The sequence below is a fragment of the Heloderma suspectum genome, chromosome 1, assembly GCF_057233095.1.
Source record: "Heloderma suspectum isolate Gila_16-S chromosome 1, 16-S_ref, whole genome shotgun sequence".
Taxonomy (NCBI): Eukaryota; Metazoa; Chordata; class Lepidosauria; order Squamata; family Helodermatidae; genus Heloderma; species Heloderma suspectum.
In genome coordinates, this window is record NC_139458.1 from 107979495 (window position 1) to 107998424 (window position 18930).

General features: G+C 42.2%; 1 protein-coding gene across 7 annotated transcripts in view; it reads right to left on the reverse strand.

The window, feature by feature from the left end:
- Nucleotides 1–16240: 16240 nt before the first annotated feature.
- Nucleotides 16241–18930, reverse strand: part of WT1 (WT1 transcription factor) — a 66341-nt gene continuing 63651 nt past the window's right edge. For 4 of the 7 annotated variants that reach the window (XM_084853228.1, XM_084853208.1, XM_084853186.1 and 1 more), the window contains one exon: nucleotides 16263–18477. In XM_084853228.1, the coding sequence (XP_084709354.1) occupies nucleotides 18356–18477 (122 nt within the window). In that variant the 3' untranslated portion in view covers nucleotides 16263–18355. Of the gene's footprint in view, nucleotides 18478–18930 lie in introns of all 7 variants that reach the window. The other 3 variants (XM_084853219.1, XM_084853198.1, XM_084853167.1) reach the window with 1 other exon arrangement.

Here is an 18930-nt window from a genome sequence, read left to right on the forward strand (position 1 = left end):
ACATGATCCCTTCACATGTATTACCTTTGGTTCTGCCTTTTACATGTATTTCCAAAGGCATATGCCAGATATGATTGGACCAATAGCTCTTTCTATTAAATCTACATAACTTTCCCCTTGAAATGTCAACAAAAGACTTTAGTTCCACCACCACCACCCTGCTGAATTAGAGTGACTAGTCTGCATCTACACTTTCAGGCTTAGGTCTGCCTGTGCAGACTTCCCATCATGCAGACACACATGTGAAGGGATTAATGATCCCTGTTTTTAATGTCATGCTTTTCAGTAGAGAGTTCACGTGTCATGCTCTGACTCATCAAATGCTGAGTAATCAAGTGATGGACAGGCAGGTATGAACCAGCCCCCCAAATCTCAGAGTAATCTCATGAAGAGCAGCTGATTTCACAAAACACAAATGGGTCCAAAAAGGCCTCTGCCTCTAATACCAAGCCAGCCGCCAGAACCACCCCTCTGCACTGGGCTCAGGGACAAAATTTTGAGAGAGAAGGCAAGGTTGAATGGTTTGTTTTGACAGGACAGTCTTCCTCATCCAGATTTTTCTTTCATGGGTTCATTATTTTGTTCATTGGTTATAAATAGTCTACTTGAGGTAAAAAATTATCTTTAGTCACTACCCAAGTATGCAAAGTAGGCTGGCTTCTACCTGTGGACATAGGTTAGGAATACGGGCCATAATGCAAGGGTGGGGAAATAGTTTGTTTTGACAGGATAGTCCTCATCCAGTGTTCTTTGTTTTTTGTTTTTTTCTTTTGTTCATTGATTATAAATGGTCAGCCTGAGGTAAAATGTCTCTTTGGTCATCCCCCACCCCTATCCACTCAAATAGATGCAAAGTAAAATTGTTTCTACCTATGGACATAGGTAGGGGTGCCAGCCCCTTCATGGATCACTGCCTTGTTGTGGCGAAGGGGCTTGCGTAACTCATTGAAGCCATAAGCTATGCCGTGCAGGGCCACCCAAGACGGACAGGTCATGGCAGAGAGTTCTGACAAAATGTGGTCCACTGGAGAAGGAAATGGCATCCCACTCCAGTATTCTTGCCAAGAAAACCCCATGGAACGTATCACAAGGCTAAAAGAGATGACGCCGGAAGATGAGCCCCTCAGGTCGGAAGGTGTCCAATATGCTACTGGGGAAGAGCAGAGGATATTTCCAAGTAGCGCCAGAAAGAGTGAAGCGGCTGGGCCAAAGCCGAAAGGACACTCAGCTGTGGATGTGTCTGGTGGTGAAAAGAAAATCCGATGCTATAAAGAACAATATTGTTTAGGAACCTGGAATGTCAGATCAATGCATCAAGGTAAGCTGGAGGTGGTCAAACATGAGATGGCAAGATTGAACATCGACATCTTGGGAATCAGTGAACTAAAATGGACAGGCATGGGCGAATTTAATTCAGGTGACCATCATATCTACTATTGTGAGCAAGAATCCCTTAGAAGAAATGGAGTAGCACTCATAGTCAACAAAAGGGTGGGAAAAGCAGTACTGGGGTAGAATCTTAAAAATGATAGAATGATCTCAGTACGAATCCAAGGCAAACCATTCAACATCACAGTAATTCAAGTCTATGCCCCAACCACTGAGGCCGAAGAAGCTGAGGTTGATTGGTTCTATGAAGACCTACAACACCTTCTAGAACTAACACCAAAAAAAGATGTCCTCTTCATCATAGGGGATTGGAATGCTAAAGTAGGAAGTCAAGAAATCACCGGGATAACAGGCAAGCATGGCCTTGGTGTACAAAATGAAGCAGGACAAAAGCTAATAGAGTTTTGCCAAGAGAACATGCTGATCATAGCAAACACTCTTTTCCAACAGCACAAGAGGCGACTCTACACATGGACGTCACCAGATGGCCAATATCGAAATCAGATTGATTATGTCCTTTGCAGCCAAAGATGGAGAAGCTCCATACAGTCAGTAAAAACAAGACCTGGAGCTGACTGTGGCTCAGATCATGAGCTGTTTCTTGCAAAATTTCGGCTTAAATTGAAGAACGTCGGGAAAACCACTAAACCGTTCAGGTATGACCTAAATCATATCCCTGATGAATATACAGTAGAGGTGAGGAATAGATTTCAGGGATTAGACCTGATAGACAGAGTGCCTGAGGAACTATGGACGGAGGTCCGTAACATTGTTCAGAAGGCAGCAACTCAATCCATCCCAAAGAAAAAGAAATGCAAGAAAGCCAAGTGGCTGTCTGATGAGGCTTTACAAGTAGCTCACGAAAGAAGGGAAGTGAAAAGCAAGGGAGAAAGGGGAAGATATACCCAACTGAATGCAGAGTTCCAGAGAATAGCAAGGAGAGACAAGAAGGCCTTCTTAAATGAACAATGCAAAGAAATCGAGGAAAACAACAGAATGGGAAAGACTAGAGATCTCTTCAAGAAAATTGGAGATCTCAAGGGAACGTTTTGTGCAAAGATGGGCATGATAAAGGACAAAGAAGGCAGGGACCTAACAGAAGCAGATGAGATTAAGAAGAGGTGGCAAGAATACACAGAAGAACTATACAAGAAAGATCTAAATGTCCCTGATAGCCATGATAGTGCGGTCACTGAACTTGAGCCGGACATCCTAGAGAGTGAAGTCAAGTGGGCCTTAGGAAGCATTAGTAACAACAAAGCTAGCGGAGATGACAGTATTCCAGCCGAGCTATTTAAAATCCTAAAAGATGATGCTGTTAAAGTGCTGCATTCAATATGCCAACAAATCTGGAACACTCAACAGTGGCCACAAGACTGGAAAAGGTCAGTTTACATTCCAATTCCAAAGAAGGGCAACGCCAAAGAGTGTTCAAACTACCGTACAATTGCGCTCATTTCACATGCCAGCAAGGTGATGCTCAAAATCCTACAAGCTAGGCTTCAGCAGTATGCGAACCGAGAACTACCGGAAGTACAAGCTGGGTTTAGAAGAGGCAGAGGAACTAGAGATCAAATCGCCAACATTCGCTGCATCATGGAGAAAGCAAGAGAATTCCAGAACAACGTCTATTTCTGCTTCATTGACTACGCTAAAGCCTTTGATTGTGTGGATCACAACAAACTGTGGCAAATTCTTAAAGTGATGGGAGTACCAGACCACCTTACCTGTCTCCTGAGAAACCTGTACGAGGGTCAAGAAGCAACAGTAAGAACCAGACATGGAACAACCAATTGGTTCAAAATTGGGAAAGGAGTACGACAAGGCTGCATATTGTCACCCTGCTTATTTAACTTATATGCAGAGTACATCATGAGAAATGCCGGGTTGGATGAATCAGAGGTCAGAATTAAGATTGCTGGGAGAATTATCAACAACCTCCGATATGCAGATGATACCACCCTAATGGCAGAAAGCGAAGAGGATCTAAAGAGCCTCTTGTTGAGGGTGAAAGAGGAGAGTGCAAAAGCTGGTTTGAAACTCAACATTAAAAAAACGAAGATCATGGTATCTGGCCCCATCACTTCCTGGCATATAGAAGGGGAAGAAATGGAAGCAGTGACAGATTTTACTTTCTTGGGCTCCAAGACCACCGCAGACGGTGACTGTAGCCATGAAATTAAAAGACGCTTGCTCCTGGGGAGGAAAGCTATGGCCAACCTAGACAGCATAGTAAGAAGCAGAGACATCACCTTGCTGACAAAGGTCCGTCTAATCAAAGCTATGGTTTTCCCAGTAGTAATGTATGGCTGTGAGAGCTGGACTATAAGGAAGGCTGAGCGCCGAAGAATTGATGCTTTCGAACTGTGGTGCTGGAGAAGACTCTTACGAGTCCCCTGGACTGCAAGGAGGTCAAATCAGTCCATCCTAAAGGAAATCAACCCTGAGTGCTCATTGGAAGGCCAGATACTGAAGCTGAAGCTCCAATATTTTGGCCACCTAATGCGAAGAGAAAACTCCCTGGAAAAGACCCTGATGCTGGGAAAGACTGAAGGCAAAAGGAGAAGGGGACGGCAGAGGATGAGATGGCTAGATAGCATCACGGATGCAATGAATATGAACTTGAGCATGCTCCGGGAGAGAGCGCAGGACAGGAAGGCCTGGCGTGCTATGGTCCATGGGGTCACGAAGAGTCGGATACGACTGAATGACTGAACAACAACAAAGGGGTGCCAGCCATGAAGTAGGGTTGGTCCTACAACTCCCATCATCCATGATCGTGGACATGCTGGCATGAGTTGATGCAAATTAGAGTCCAACAGTACTGGGCTGGACACAGGTTCCCCACTGCTACCATAAAGTAATTAAAGGCACAATCATATGCACGTTTAGACAGAAAAAAGTCCATGCTGGCTGGGGCATGCTAGGAGTTGTAGGACTTTTTTTTTATTTAAACATATATGGGATTGTGCTTAAAATATTTTACATAAGTGAGCTGGTGAAAGAATGCCCTTCATTCCTCTTCCATAACAAATGACTTGGGTCCTTTAAGCTCTTTCAAGTAGGTCATGCATCATGAAGTCAGATACAGGCCATAAGTGTGACCATCACTCTTAAGAATTATCTGTCAATTCATCACTAGACCATTTGGTCCAAAGGTGCTGCATAATTACATCTTTTCAATGGAAACATTTTGAGACTTAGCCTCTGGTTGTGAGAGCATTTACATTTTGTTACTCACATTACTAAATAAACTCCCATTTCTTTTGGCTGAGCAGCGATTAAATGGCACAGTCCAGTAAAAACACCTTTGGAAGTGAGCCATCTACTGGTAAAAGAGCATTAAGGCGCAATCTTAGGCTTGTTTAGACAGAAAAGAAGTCCTACAGGGCTGGCTGGGGAATGCTGGGAGTTGTAGGACTTTTTTCTTTCTAAACATACATAAGATTGTGCCTTTATTGTGTGAAATTACTTTTGTCACATAGTCAGGATTAAGTGGTTTCTTCTGAAAGCAGTGTTTGAATGATGGAGAGGAAAGGTAGGGGCAACCTAAATGAAATCCACAATCCCTGCTCCATAATTCCCCCTCCCCATTTTAGCCAATTGCTGCCCCCCGTAGTCCTCTAAAAACACAGTCACTAAGGGGGCATCAAAAAACATACAGAAGCCAAACCCCCTTTGGCCCCTTGTAATTCAAGCACTGTCTGAAAGAACCTTTCACTTCACTGCCGGAAAAATAGCACACAGACCATACAGAATTAAAGTGTCCTTCAAAAGGATCCAAAGCAAACTTGTATTAATGTCTTTGCTCTACATAGCAGCTTATGCAGGCCAGTCTGGTGGCCAGGTCTCCTCTTTTACAGGGGACTGTCCTCTATTTGAAGGGCTGCTAAAACATCATCCTCTGTTTGATGGTGTCCTCTATTGGAAAGTCTGCCATGTTCAATTCTGGCTTAGAAATCAAGGTGCTAGATTTATTTTGGGGTTGGGGTTCAGCACTTTGGATAGTTTCTTTAGACTTCTGGCTGGTTCTGACTGAAACCCAGAGTGGATTTGCAGCCCCACAAAAATCTGTGCCACCAGCCTCCACTGGTAAGAACTTGGTCATCAACAGCTAGCACCTGGGCAGCAGCACTGAACATGCAGGCATATTGGTCACCACCAGGTCATGCTATGCTGAGATACCTTTCTGTGAGAATTAAAATAATTATTTCCAGATGTATTAGAATTATTTCTAAATTTGCATCTATGCTCATAAATTGGCGTATGCAAATTTAATACACATCAGTGACCTCTTTTGTCCTCTTTGCTGGTGATGCATTCCCTCTTGCCTGGTGATTCACAAGTGGCCCCAGTACTGGTAGGTCTTACGAACCTAAAGAGTTGGTTGCAACAGGCCAAGTTTTATTACTAAAAGTGTTGCCGTGTCCTTGCACAGAGACACAAGGGGTAGCACTTTAAGAAGGATGAAGACAAACTGGAGAGAGTTCAGAGGAGGGCAACTAAGATGATCAGAGGACTGGAATCAAAGCCCTCTGAAGAGAGACTGAAAGAACTGGGCATGTTTAGCCTTGAGGAGAGAAGAATGAGGGGAGATATGATAGCACTCTTCAAGAACTTGGAAGGTTGTCACAGAGAGGAAGGCCAGTATCCCTTCTCCATCATGCCCGAGTGTGGGACACGGAATAATGGGCTCAAGTTACAGGAAGCCAGTTTCCGGCTGAACATCAGGAAAAACTTCCTGACTGTTAGAGCAATACGACAATGGAACCAATGACCTGTTAGAGCAATACGACAATGGAACCAATGACCTAGGGAGGTAGTGGGCTCTCCCACACTGGAGGCATTCAAGATGAGGCTGGACAGCCATCTGTCAGGGATGCTCTGACCTGGATTCCTGCATTGAGCAGGGGGTTGGACTCGATGGCCTTGTAGGCCCCTTCCAACCCTACTATTCTATGATTCTATGATTCTATCCAATGGCGTCACAGCACTCATGCTATTGATGAAAACCAATGCTTGCGCAACATAGGCCCCTAAAAGCAGGCCACCCGCATGGCTGCAGGATTGCAGTCACTGGCTTCCCCACCCACCTAGGGAGGTGGAAAGTGGTTCACATTATTGGTCCATGCAATGGTGTGCCCCTGGCCCTGCCATCCACCACCAGCACTTCTGGCATGTGGGCCAGGAAGGGGAAACTGGACAGCAGGTGGCTAGTCAATGACAGGATCCATGCCCTATGCCACCACCAAGCCTATTCAAGTGAAAGTCAATAAAGCTGTGGCTAACTGATTGTCCCAGCTATATCTGTGTGTCTGATTTGTTCTCTTCCCTTCACTTTCAGAACCAATTAAGTGCTGCCCACACAAATCAATGCTTACGCAACCTAACTAGTGAGGTTGTGAATCCATTCTACATTTCTGTCAGAACTAGCCAAAACTCTAAAGGTGCTATCCAAGGTGCTGAACCTATTTTGAGGCTCACGTTCAGAACCTCGAATAGCTTCTTTAGAGGTCTGTCTGATTCTAACTGAAACCCAGAATGCATTCATAGCCCTACCGAAATCAGAGGCACCAGCCTCCACTGGATCATTCCCTGTAAATGCTCCAAGATGTTATTTGTCTTGTGTGTGTGTGTTTAAGTTAATGAGTAAAGTTTCTAGACACAAAGCATTATACAAATTAAGAAAGCTATTGTCACTGGAATGCTCAAACTATTCTGCTATTAATCCCATTATTCACTCTCCTTCCCTATCTATTCTGTGCACTGGGATGGCAGGGGGGGTCTTGCTGGTCATAGCAGGCAGTGGTGGTGTCAGCATAAGCCTTTAGGGCAGGGGTCCAGGGGTCCATTCAGCAGAAGAAGCAAGAGGGCCCACAAATGGATCAAGGGCTAGCTTAAGAGCTGTTGACGTGGGGCAGCCATTTAGGCATCACCAAAATAGAGGACAAAAGAGTACACAGATTTGCATCCAATTTGCACATGCTGACTTACATGTACAGATGCAAATTTAGACCTTATAATTTAAATAGAAATTACATCTCACCATTGTGGGAAAAGACTGTGTCTAGGTTACCTGTGTGCCTGATCAGTCTGCTACCTCTTGATGGCCAATTTCAAGGCCCCTTCCTGCAGTTCCTTCTGATGGTTCTTTGTCTGGATAGCCCTCCAAACAGAGGATGCCTTCAAATAGAGGACTGTCCTCTGACAGCCCTTCAAACATAGGATTGTCCTGTGTAAAGTAGGACTCGTGGTCACCCTATTCTTAAGCAAGTGAAGTAATACGCACTGCCATCTAAATAGGGGAAGGGGCCTATGACCATTAAGTCCAGAATCCAAAATTACCTAACTGTACCACTTATAGCAGGCAGGGAATGGCAGGGTGACAAGACTCATGGAGAAATGGAGCGGAAGGCACAGCTGCTGAACCCTTGCTCAATGCCTTGAACATGGAAAGGTGTAGAACTGTCTTTGAGTGTTGACCTGGCAATCCCAAGTATTAGGCAACTCAAGGTAGCTGACAGGGACAAGCACTTCAGAAATGAAAGACTGAGGTATGTATGCATGTATTCAATTTGTGTCTTGCATCTTCAGTTAGATGCAAGTTTTGCGACTTCCCTTTGGAAGTAGCAAAATTCCTGGCAGTAGAAGACAAGACCAGGAAGCAGTTGGTGAAATGATGGCTTGACCTATCCTGTCCTGGAAATTGCCTTTGTGCAGGGGAGGGGCTTTCATGGGTTGCTGATGTCACCTGATACCCTTATATTGTCTTGTGTCTGTATTTTATTTTTTTCATATAGCAACTGTAACTCAATTAGTCATGCTTACAACTTTGGTCTAATGGCTGTAATATTACACTGTCAGAAATTTATGAAGAATCAAAGAAGTGGGCATTTTTAGCTTTCTGTCCAAATGAGAACGCTGTTGTGTTCCGGACATGACATGCTACTAGGAAGATTTGTTTCAGTATTATTTCAGAAATGTATCCCTCTTATTTTATCCAGTGCACCATCTAGAGAAAGATACATACTAGCACTAGATTCTCAGAATGTATTGCATTGGTTCTCACAAATTAAATGCATGCTAGGGCTTTCAAATATATGAGGCAAATATCTATATTCCCCAGCACTAGTCATCCTCAGACATGGACATGTGTTCACATGTGCACATATGTGGTGCCCACCACCCCAGCAGACAACCGATACAGCCCATGGGACCGAAAAGGTTGTGCACTCATGGCTTAGAGGGTCTACACGGAGAAAATGGTTTGTGGAATGAAGCCAAAGAAAGACTCCTTGCACGCATAGGCTTCGTTCCATTTTACTGTCCAGTTTAACATACCAGCACTTACCTACTTAATCAAACACAAGTTAACTAATACCATATTAAATTAAAATGTAAATAATATGGATGCTATGTTCTCACAGCTAAATAAAACTTCAAATCAGGGCCGGCCCAGAAACTCTAGCCCTCTTCAAATTGTATGCACGTGGGCCCTGCAGGTGAGATTAGAAGCCCTGTAAAAAGCACCCCAAAAAAGAGCAGAAGAGAATCCAAATTCTGCACTGGTGGGGTGGGAGGAGGGAACATTGGAGCTGTCAATACAAGAGAATGCAAAACAAATGTATGCAGATACTCATCATTTGCAGAAGCATTCCAAATTATAGAATTACATTTTCCTGGCCACGGGATTTGAGATTTTTGGGACGCAACTCTAACCCTTGGCACACTTTGAGCTCTTTCCAGAATCCTTCCTCATTCATGCCAGTGAAACACAGACATCTCATTAGCAACCTTACAAGCGGCAGCATTGGACAGTGTCGATGATAATGTACAGATGCTTATCTGTCAGACACATCATTGATGCAGATCATTTGGACATTTTACTTTGCTCCTCACATGTCTTTGCTGACATGTAGGGTGAAAGCCACATCACCTTCTTCTCGGCTACTTTATAAAATCCTTGCAAATGGCAGGCACTCCCCAGACTGTGAAACCAGCTGGCCCACCAAGTCTGCCAGGCATTCTTCCTCTTTGCTGTTTGTTGTCACTGTATTTTATTTACACCTATAAATAAATGCATCCTATGCACTGGTCCAAATTACACTGATAAAGAAATGCACCCTATGTGCAGGCCCAAAGTGCATTGATGTCCAGACATGAGTACTTCTCCACCCAACTGTTTTGTTCTTTTCTATGAAAAACAAATTGCTGAGACTGTAACCTTGAGTGAGTAGAGATCCAGCAGATGGGCAAACAGGGCTGCAAAATCCTTTCATGGCCAGCTTTTTTCCTGCTCAACACTCACCCATCTCAGCTAGGCTGGCCAGGTGTCCTACTTTACAGAGGACAGTCCACTATTTTGGAGAGCTGTCAGGGGACAGTCCTCTATTAGAAGGTGTTGTCTATTTGATGAGCTGTCCAGTCCAAGTCCAGTTTAAAGATAAAGAACTACAAAGAGAAGAGCAAGAGCCTTGAAGTTGCCCATCAATACTTAGCACCGGGACAGAGGCTGATAGCTACACAGAGCATTAGTCAGTTTTCTGCACTATGGGAGAAGAGTTATCTGTTTTAAGTATTGCATTTCTATTTAAATTATATTGTGTGTGTGTGTGTGTGTGTGTGTGTGTAAGCATATGCACATTTGGGTCCTTTTTTTTTGGTGATGCATATCTTTTCTTTTTTCTTTTTTTCAATGTGTAAGTGGCCATCCTAGAGGCCATCCTAGTGGCCACTTATGAATTGCCAAAAAAGAGGAAATGCATCACCAAAGAAAAAGGACAAAAGAGATTGCCAATTTGCATAAAATTTACTTATGCTAATTTATATGGATAGATGCAGATTTAGAAATACTTATTTTAATTTTACTAGAAATGCAGTACATGTCAGCATAATGTAGAAGGCTGTGACCAGGTTACTTGTGTGCCTGTCTGTTCAGCCTGCTGTGCAGGTGCTCACTGTTGATGGGCAATAGTTCTTATGGTTTTTATCTTTAAACCAGCATGGAATGAGATAGCCTTTCAAATACAAGATGTCATCCAATAGACAACAATTCTGTAGCAACCCTTCAAACAGTGGACTGTCCTCTGTAAAAAATGACACCTGGCTACCCCAGCTGGCCCCACTACTTACCAGCTAGGGTACAGCTAATAGGTATAGCTAAAAGAAGGATAGAGCTAAAAGACCACACCCCTCAATGGTTTTCTGCTATTTTACATCACCAAATCAGACTGAAGACTCAGTCTGGTTATATCACTATCCTGGGACTATGCCAAACACTCTTTAAAGAAAACTCATTCAGGCCCATTTTTTGCAAAGATATCACAGTGTGCACAATGAAAGAACTGGTCTTTGGTAACATCATCCAGCCAGAATATCAATAGAACAAGCACAGAACCACTAAATAGAAGAAAACTTCACATCAACACAAAGGTCTTGCAGAAACCTATGGGGTGAAAAACCATAATGAAATGAAAAATCATAATGGAAAATGTAATGGAACAGAAATCAAACAAAAAACATACATTACTTAAAAATTGTCATGAGGCTATGTATGCCTAATACAAACAGCTGCCGCTTGTTACATGCAGATTAATGTTTATATTACTTAGTATTGCTTATTTTATTATCATGTGAAATGTATACATTGATAATTTATTTCCATTAATACTTTTTATTCTTGAGAAAGTAGGTTGGAAGAGTAAAAATACTGCTGAATTCACAGTATTACCTGTGAGGTCATTGATGCAGTAAGGACCGTGGGGCATGGGCTCCATGCAACGGCATACAGGCCAACTCCCTCTAGCGGAATGGGACTTGTCCTTCCTCTTTTCCCCAGTGTATCCCCATATAACCCCCCCAAAAAGGGTGCTTGAGAGTCCCCTGACTCTCTGGAATAGATGTTGTGGGCATGTGGTGGGTACAGAGCAGGGTGGCATCCATTCCACTAGCAGACAGACACCATTGAATGCAGCCCCATATGAACAAGGATGAGACTGGTTTATAAAGCTTAAAGCATTTTCACCCAAAAAGGAAGTGGCAGACAGTAGGGTAGCCATGTATCCTACTTTACCGAGGTCAGTCCTCTATTTTGAAGGCATCTTCTATTCGAGGAGTTGTTGGGTTTAAGTCCAGTTTAAATATTTTTAAAACCCTAGGGAGGGACAGCAGGGGCCTTAAAATTGCCCTTCAATGCTTGTTAGCAGATGGACAGAAGACTGAACAAGGCACACAGGTCACCTGGCCACTGTCTTCTCCACTATGGTGACATGTATTGCATTTCCACTTAAATTACAATAATTATTTCCTAATTTGTGTCTTCAAGTGGCCAGTAATTTGGCTTTGCCAGTCCGGTTAACTAAATTACTTTAGCAGAGAGAGAAGAGGCAGTAACCACAGAATAATGTCGCAGTATAAAAATAAGAAGTGGGATTGCAGTGTTTCCTTGATTAATCACTGTGATTAATCAATTGAAAACTGTGAGACTGATTAAAAAGATGCCCCCCTGCCCATTAATTAACCTGCAGATTTTTTTCATTAGTACAAAAATAACAAGTGAGTCCTCTGTCTTGGAAAGGGGATTCATAGAATCATAGAATAGTAGGGCTGGAAGGGGCCCACAAAGCCATCGAGTCCAACCCCCTGCTCAATGCAGGAATCCAAGTCAGAGCATCCCTGACAGATGGCTGTCCAGCCTCGTCTTGAATGCCTCCAGTGTGGGAGAGCCCACCACCTCCCTAGGGAATTGGTTCCATTGTCGTTTTGCTGAACAGTCAGGAAGTTTTTCCTGATGTTCAGTCAGAATCTGGCTTCCTGTAACTTGAGCCCATTATTCCGTGTCCTGCACTCTGGGATGATCAAGAAGAGATCCTGGCCTTCTTCTCTGTGACAACCTTTCAAGTACTTGAAGAGTGCTATCGTATCTTTCCTCAGTCTTCTCTTCTCAAGGCTAAACATGCCCAGTTCTTTCAGTCTCTCTTCATAGGGCTTTGTTTCCAGTCCCCTGATCATCTTTGTTGCCCTCATCTGAACCCTCTCCAGTTTGTCTGCATCCTTCTTAAAGTGTGGTGCCCAGAACTGGACACAGAACTCCAGATAAGGCCTAACCAGTGCTGAGTAGAGGGGAACTAGTACTTCCTGGGATTTGGAAGCTGTGCTTCTATGAATGCAGCCCAAAAGAGCATTTGCCTTTTTTGCAGCCACATCACATTGTTGGCTCATATTCAGCTTGTGATCGACAACAATTCCAAGATCCTTCTCGCTTGTCGTGTTGTTGAGCCACGTATCCCCCATCTTGTAACTGTGCCTTTGGTTTCTTTTTCCTAGGTGCAGAACTTGGCATGTATCCCTATTAAATGTCATTCTGTTGTTTTCTGCCCAGCGCTCCAGTCTATCCAGATCACTTTGAATTTTGTTTCTGTCTTCCAAAGTATTAGCTATCCCGCCCAATTTTGTGTCATCTGCAAATTTAATCAGCATTCCCTGCAACTCCTCCTCCAAGTCATTCATAAAAATGTTGAAGAGCACTGGGCCCAGGACTGAGCCCTGCGGTACCCCACTCGTTACCTCTTCCCAGTTTGAGAAGGTCCCACTGATAAGCTCTCTTGGAGTCCGATTCTGTAGCCAACTGTGGATCCACCTGATAGTTGTTTCATCTAGCCCACTTTGAGCTAGTTTGCTCATCAGGATATCATGGGGCACTTTGTCGAAAGCTTTGCTGAAGTCGAGGTATATTATGTCCACAGCATTCCCACAGTCTACAAGGGAGGTTACTTGATCAAAAAATGAGATCAGATTTGTCTGGCAGGATTTGTTTTTGACAAATCCATGTTGGCTTCGAGTAATCACTGCATTGTTTTCAAGGTGCATCCAGATGGATTGCTTTATCATCTGCTCCAGAATTTTCCCAGGGATTGATGTCAGACTGACTGGTCTGTAGTTCCCAGGTTCCTCCTTTTTACCCTTTTTGAAGAGAGGGACAGCATTAGCCCTCCTCCAGTCATCTGGCACTTCCCCCGTCCTCCATGATTTCTCAAAGAGAATAGACAGTGGTTCTGAGAGTTCTTCTGTCAGTTCCTTTATTACTCTAGGATGCAGTTCATCTGGCCCTGGAGATTTGAACTCATTCAAAGTCATTAGGTATTCCTTGACCATATGCCTATCAATCTCAGGCTGCAATCCTGCCCCTTCAGCCTGTACTTCGCCTTTGCCAGGGGGGTCATAGACCCTCTTTTGGGAGAAGACTGAGCCAAAGTAGGAATTGAGCACCTCTGCCTTTTCTTTGTCATCTGTTATCGTTTTGCCATCCTTATTTAATAGCTGAACAACCATTTCTTTCCTCTGCCTTTTACTATGCATGTATCTGAAGAAAGCCTTTTTGTTGTTTTTAGCATCCCTTGCTAACCTCAGATTGTTCTCAGCTTGAGCCTTCCTGACACCATCCCTGCAATTCTGTGCTACCTGCCTGTACTCTTCCTTTGTTACTTGGCCTTCTTTCCACTTCCTATATGTGTCCTTTTTTGTTTTCAGGTCATCCCGAAGCTTTTTGTGAAGCCACATTGGCTTCTTCTGTTGTCTTCCACCTTTTCTTCTTATTGGAATTGTTTGTAATTGTGCCTTGAGAATTTCCTTTTTTAAAAGCTCCCACCCATCTTGGACTCCTTTTCTCGTTAGCGTCGCTTGCCATGGGACCTTACTTATCATTGTTCTGAGTTTATTAAAATCAGCTTTCCTAAAATCCAGGGTACGCGTTTGACTACACTCGGCTTTTGCTTCCCTTAGTTTCTCATCTTTTAGACATTAGGGAATGCTGCTTCAAACATAGCGCCTACATGACACATTCACATATTGTTTATAACAAAGCATGCCTTTTCTTCAGAATTCTTTTTTTATTTATTGTATATTCAAGCAAATATACAGAGCAATCCTATGCATGTCTACTCAGAAGTAAACCTCATTGAGATCAGTGAGTCTTGCTCCCAGATAAGTGTGCATAGGACTGCAGCCTAAACCTCATAGAATTAACAGTACAATCTAGCCATGTCTACTCAGAAGTAAGCTCCATTGAATGCATTCAATAGGACTTAACTTTGAATAGAGATGGATAGGATTATGGTGTAAGATTTCTTTAATTCGGTGATAGCCCAAATTTTTATTTTAAACAGTTTTAAGCTTGTTGTAACTGTATTTATGACAATATTTTCAAAAGGGGCACTTTATTCGTGATATTTATTTATCTATTTTATCGCATGGCTTGTAGCATAACTGAGCTCTGGGTGTCTTCTTGGGATAAAAATAAAAACAGTCTGCATCATGCTGAAAAGAGCACCTATGCATTCTTATTAAGTCTCAACTCTTCAAGAGAACATCTTAAACTGGAATCATCAGGTTATATAATCTGGGTAGTGTGTGTGTGTGTATACATGCACAGTGAGAGTGTGTGTGTATCTATACTATATACACTGTGGGTACACCACTTTTTTCCAAAATCTTTTTGTTTGCTACTCTTGTTATGAGTTTCACCAGAGGCATGGTATCTTCTGACAGCAAAAGATAAAGCTGACTGACACAAATGAGACACAGTTCCCTTGAAATTTAGAGTGATTCAATTCCCATGTAAAATGACTTGAAGAATTAACTGTTGTGTTATCCTAGAAGATGCAGCTGCACTCAATGAAGGAAAACATAAGACACTTCCATTTAGTGTATTTTGTTATATAAATGAACAAGGGGAAAATAAAAGGATATAGTCACACTTTGAAGAAAAATATATATACAGGGAAATTGTAAGATTAAAAAAAATTAAGGGCATACATATTAGTCACTATGGCAAAAACCTCTGTGTTGCAAAGATAATGCTCACTTTCATGCTTCGCTATGCAGTGCTCAGTCAGTTGAAAAGGCCACTTCACACATTACATTTTTAGATACACTCCTAAAGTATTTCAGTGCACATCTAAGAATGTCTGCCTCAAATATCAGTTTGCAAGTGAATGTGTCATACAGGTACACTCATCAGAGAGCCATGACTACTGCAATTCCGGGTTGAGCATATGCATGGTGGCAGACCATGGTTTGTTTCTTGGTACTGTGTGAAATAGCTCTTGTGAAATGTGCACCACAACTGTAAATTTAATCCTATCTGTTCTATCACAGATTACCTCCTCATCTAAAAGACACCAGGTTGGGGAAGGCTGAGCTAGAGTGCTGGTCTTTGTTCATGGAAATCAGAGTAGTTCGGATTACTGCTCATCCATGAAGTTCACTGGGTAACCTTGGGCCACTCAATCTAACACTAGCCTACCTCACAAGATTGATGTTAGGATAAAATGGGATAACTTACATCTATGCCTGCCATCATGAGCTCATTGGAGGAAGTGTAGATTTTTTTTAAAGTGGTTAATAATAGCAGTAGTAATCATGCACACAGTCACAGTTATGTTGGGATTGTGGGGTGAAGCTGTGATATTAAAGGGAGTGAAAAAAATATACCTTATCCTGGTGTATCTACATTACGTTTGATTTGAAGACAGTGGAATCTATTCCAAAGCAGGAGAGGTAATTCATTGAAGACAACGAGACCAGGGGAAGGGTGTCTTGTGGGTCATTCTCTTAAAGGAAAACTGCTGTAAGTGTCCAGAAAGCAGAGTGAAACAACTCTCTACAACATAATATGAAATCTGATACTGTTGTCAGTACAATTCCCCTCTGAGAAGGATAAATTGTGGTCAAGACCTGGACAGGTTAACTAGTGGTCAACCATTCTGGTGGTACCTTTATATACAAAAAGAGGTCAACACGATTGGAGAAGAAATTTGAAACCTAATACCAGCCATGAAACAAGACATCTGTTGGACTCTTATTTGTTTCTCTTTAAATAGGCTTTAATTGAAAGCTCAGTGAGAAATGCAGGTTACAGTCTTTGTGGCATCAATAGCTTGCAGCTAATGTTTATTCACTTTCTAATTTTAATTGTTTAAGAGCAATACATTATTAGATATATATTTATAGCTATATGTACATCACTTCAAGCAATTAATAGTAAATAATAAACCCTAAACCCTGAAATAATATATTTCCTCACATTGGGCATCTCTTTTTGCACATATAATTGTAAATGGAGAGACATTCAAGTCACTTAAGAGCCATCTATTTAGCTTAAGAGCTATATGTTAATGGAAATTCTGGACCAGCCTCTTCTTAAGTTTAACTTTAATTTTATTTTATACAACTTGCTAGCCACATAACCAGCATGGCTGCATGTTAAACATCTACATTGATATGGACATTACTTTGTGCAAGGACCTGTGTCTCAAAGTGGAATAAATTCAAACCAGTTTCAAAATACCAGAAAAAATGCAGTTTCTCTACATGAAAGCTGTTGATAAAAACAAGTCAACTCCAATGTAAGATTCTCATTTTCAGTGTAGAAAAGCCTTGGCTCCTCTAACTTTATCAACTATGGAAACTTTGGGTTTCCATCCCATACTTACCTATCGGTTTTATGCAACATAGTGTTTCACAGCACAATCCTATACATATCTACTCAGCGTAAGTCCCATTTGAGCTCAATAGGACTTGTTTTGAGCTTACATCCAGTAAATTGTGCTTGTTTAGGATTGCACTGTCAGCCTCCTTAAAAGACTGTGGGTACACCAGCATATCCTTCTGTTGCCCTTCATCAGAGTGAGAAAAGGGAAGAGAAACAGAGTATCATAATAGCAGGAAAGATGTAGAAGCACAGATATAGGGGTGCAAAAATCTAGATGCCCAGTGACCACTGGCATCTAAATAGGTGGACAGTGATTTGGCAATTTGGTTGGTTATGAGGACAGGAAGCATCTCCCAATTAAGCATTTCTTGAAAAGGAAGCAAATGTATCAATGACTATTCCAATACCAGTCTTGTTATCAGGCAAATTACAGACCTTTCTCACTGAATACACATGGTGGGAAAGCAGGATCAGGGTGGCAAGCCTGACTCTTGACCAAAGCACATTCAAGGTCTGCAAATAGCATAGGAGTGTACAACTGTATGTGCATAGGGCTCTCTCCACATGAACAGGCATCCTGAAAAAAGAAAGTTCTTGACCTGATTCCACAGAGTCCTACATATGTATAGTGGCATTCTCTGTAGTCTTTGCAGACCTTTAATTCAGCATGCATAGATCACAGTGGGGACAGCATGCATGATCACATTGACACACATATAGAGAGACAAGGGGGGGTATGCATTGATTTTCTGAAAGGGGGTTGCATCAGATGCACTGTCTTCAGTGTATAAAAGTCTGGGAACAGTACAAGTTAGGGCCAACCCTGACTGCATGGATCTGATGCATATCAGGACGTGTATCCCATGAATTGCATATGCCTATAAGAAAAGCAGAGCACCCACAGTTCTGAGGAATGCAAGCAAGGTATTTGGAATGGTCAATGCTGAAGATTAGCAGAAGAGTATAAAACTGTCCTCCTTGGGTAGTACAAAGGTTACCCAAATTGACTCAATATTTGTACAGGACTGCAGTATTTGGAAACCTCAGTGTTTGCAGTAAGCACATCATATACATGAACAGACTTTCACACATACAAATCATTATGTATGAGTATAACTGAGTATTGTAATTAGCTTGCACTTGCAATTTTCAAGTAAAAAATAAAAAGTACAAACACTTCTGAAGAAAAGGACAAATATACATAACTAGAGTCTATAGTAATATTTATAGTATAACATATTCAACTTGTAATGGTATAATAATTTTACAAATTGAAACCATTTGAGGTTTTTGAATAGGAAGAATCAAAAGTCCAAGCAGAGGCCCGAACTGAACAGAATCCTACAGTTTAGTTAACTTGTCTCAACTGCATTGTGAAGGCATCTGAAGATTTCCTTAAAAGTTGAGAGATGATGGTTGAAATATTTGCAGTAGTTCATAGGGTCCCATCTGGTTTATACAGATAGTGTGAAACATCTAAAGGGTAAGTTGCAGTTTAGTCATGTTCCTGTTGTGCATATTATGATGACGGACCAATTCATCAGACCGGGCAAATTTTTTTTGACAACTGGGCCACCGACAACTGAATGGCTTTTCACCTGTCAACAAAACACAAAATTATTAAACTAGCATAGACTGAAACCTTATCATCCAGTTCCCTCCCTGAGAACGCTTAGCAAATATGTAGGGAAGTCTTCCCCAGCCTGGCACCCTCTAGATGTGTTGGAGTATAAGTACCATCATCCCCATCCAGTATAGACCTTCTGGCTGAGGATGATGGCAGTTGTAATCCCTGAAGGGTGCCAGGTTGGGGAAAACTGATGTAGACTCAGCTGGAGCATGTGCCTAACCTTTGAATATATGGTATTTTGTTAAAGTGATGGGAATCGAGCCAATGATTTCAATAGGAGATGGATGGCGCTCTTGGCTCCTATTATTTTTTTATTTAAAAAATTATGCTTGCACCATATCATGCTTACTCTGAAGAGTTCAGAGCATTTCCAATGCATCTCCTACCCAGGTAGTGCTCAGGGGCTGACCTAGTTGGCTTC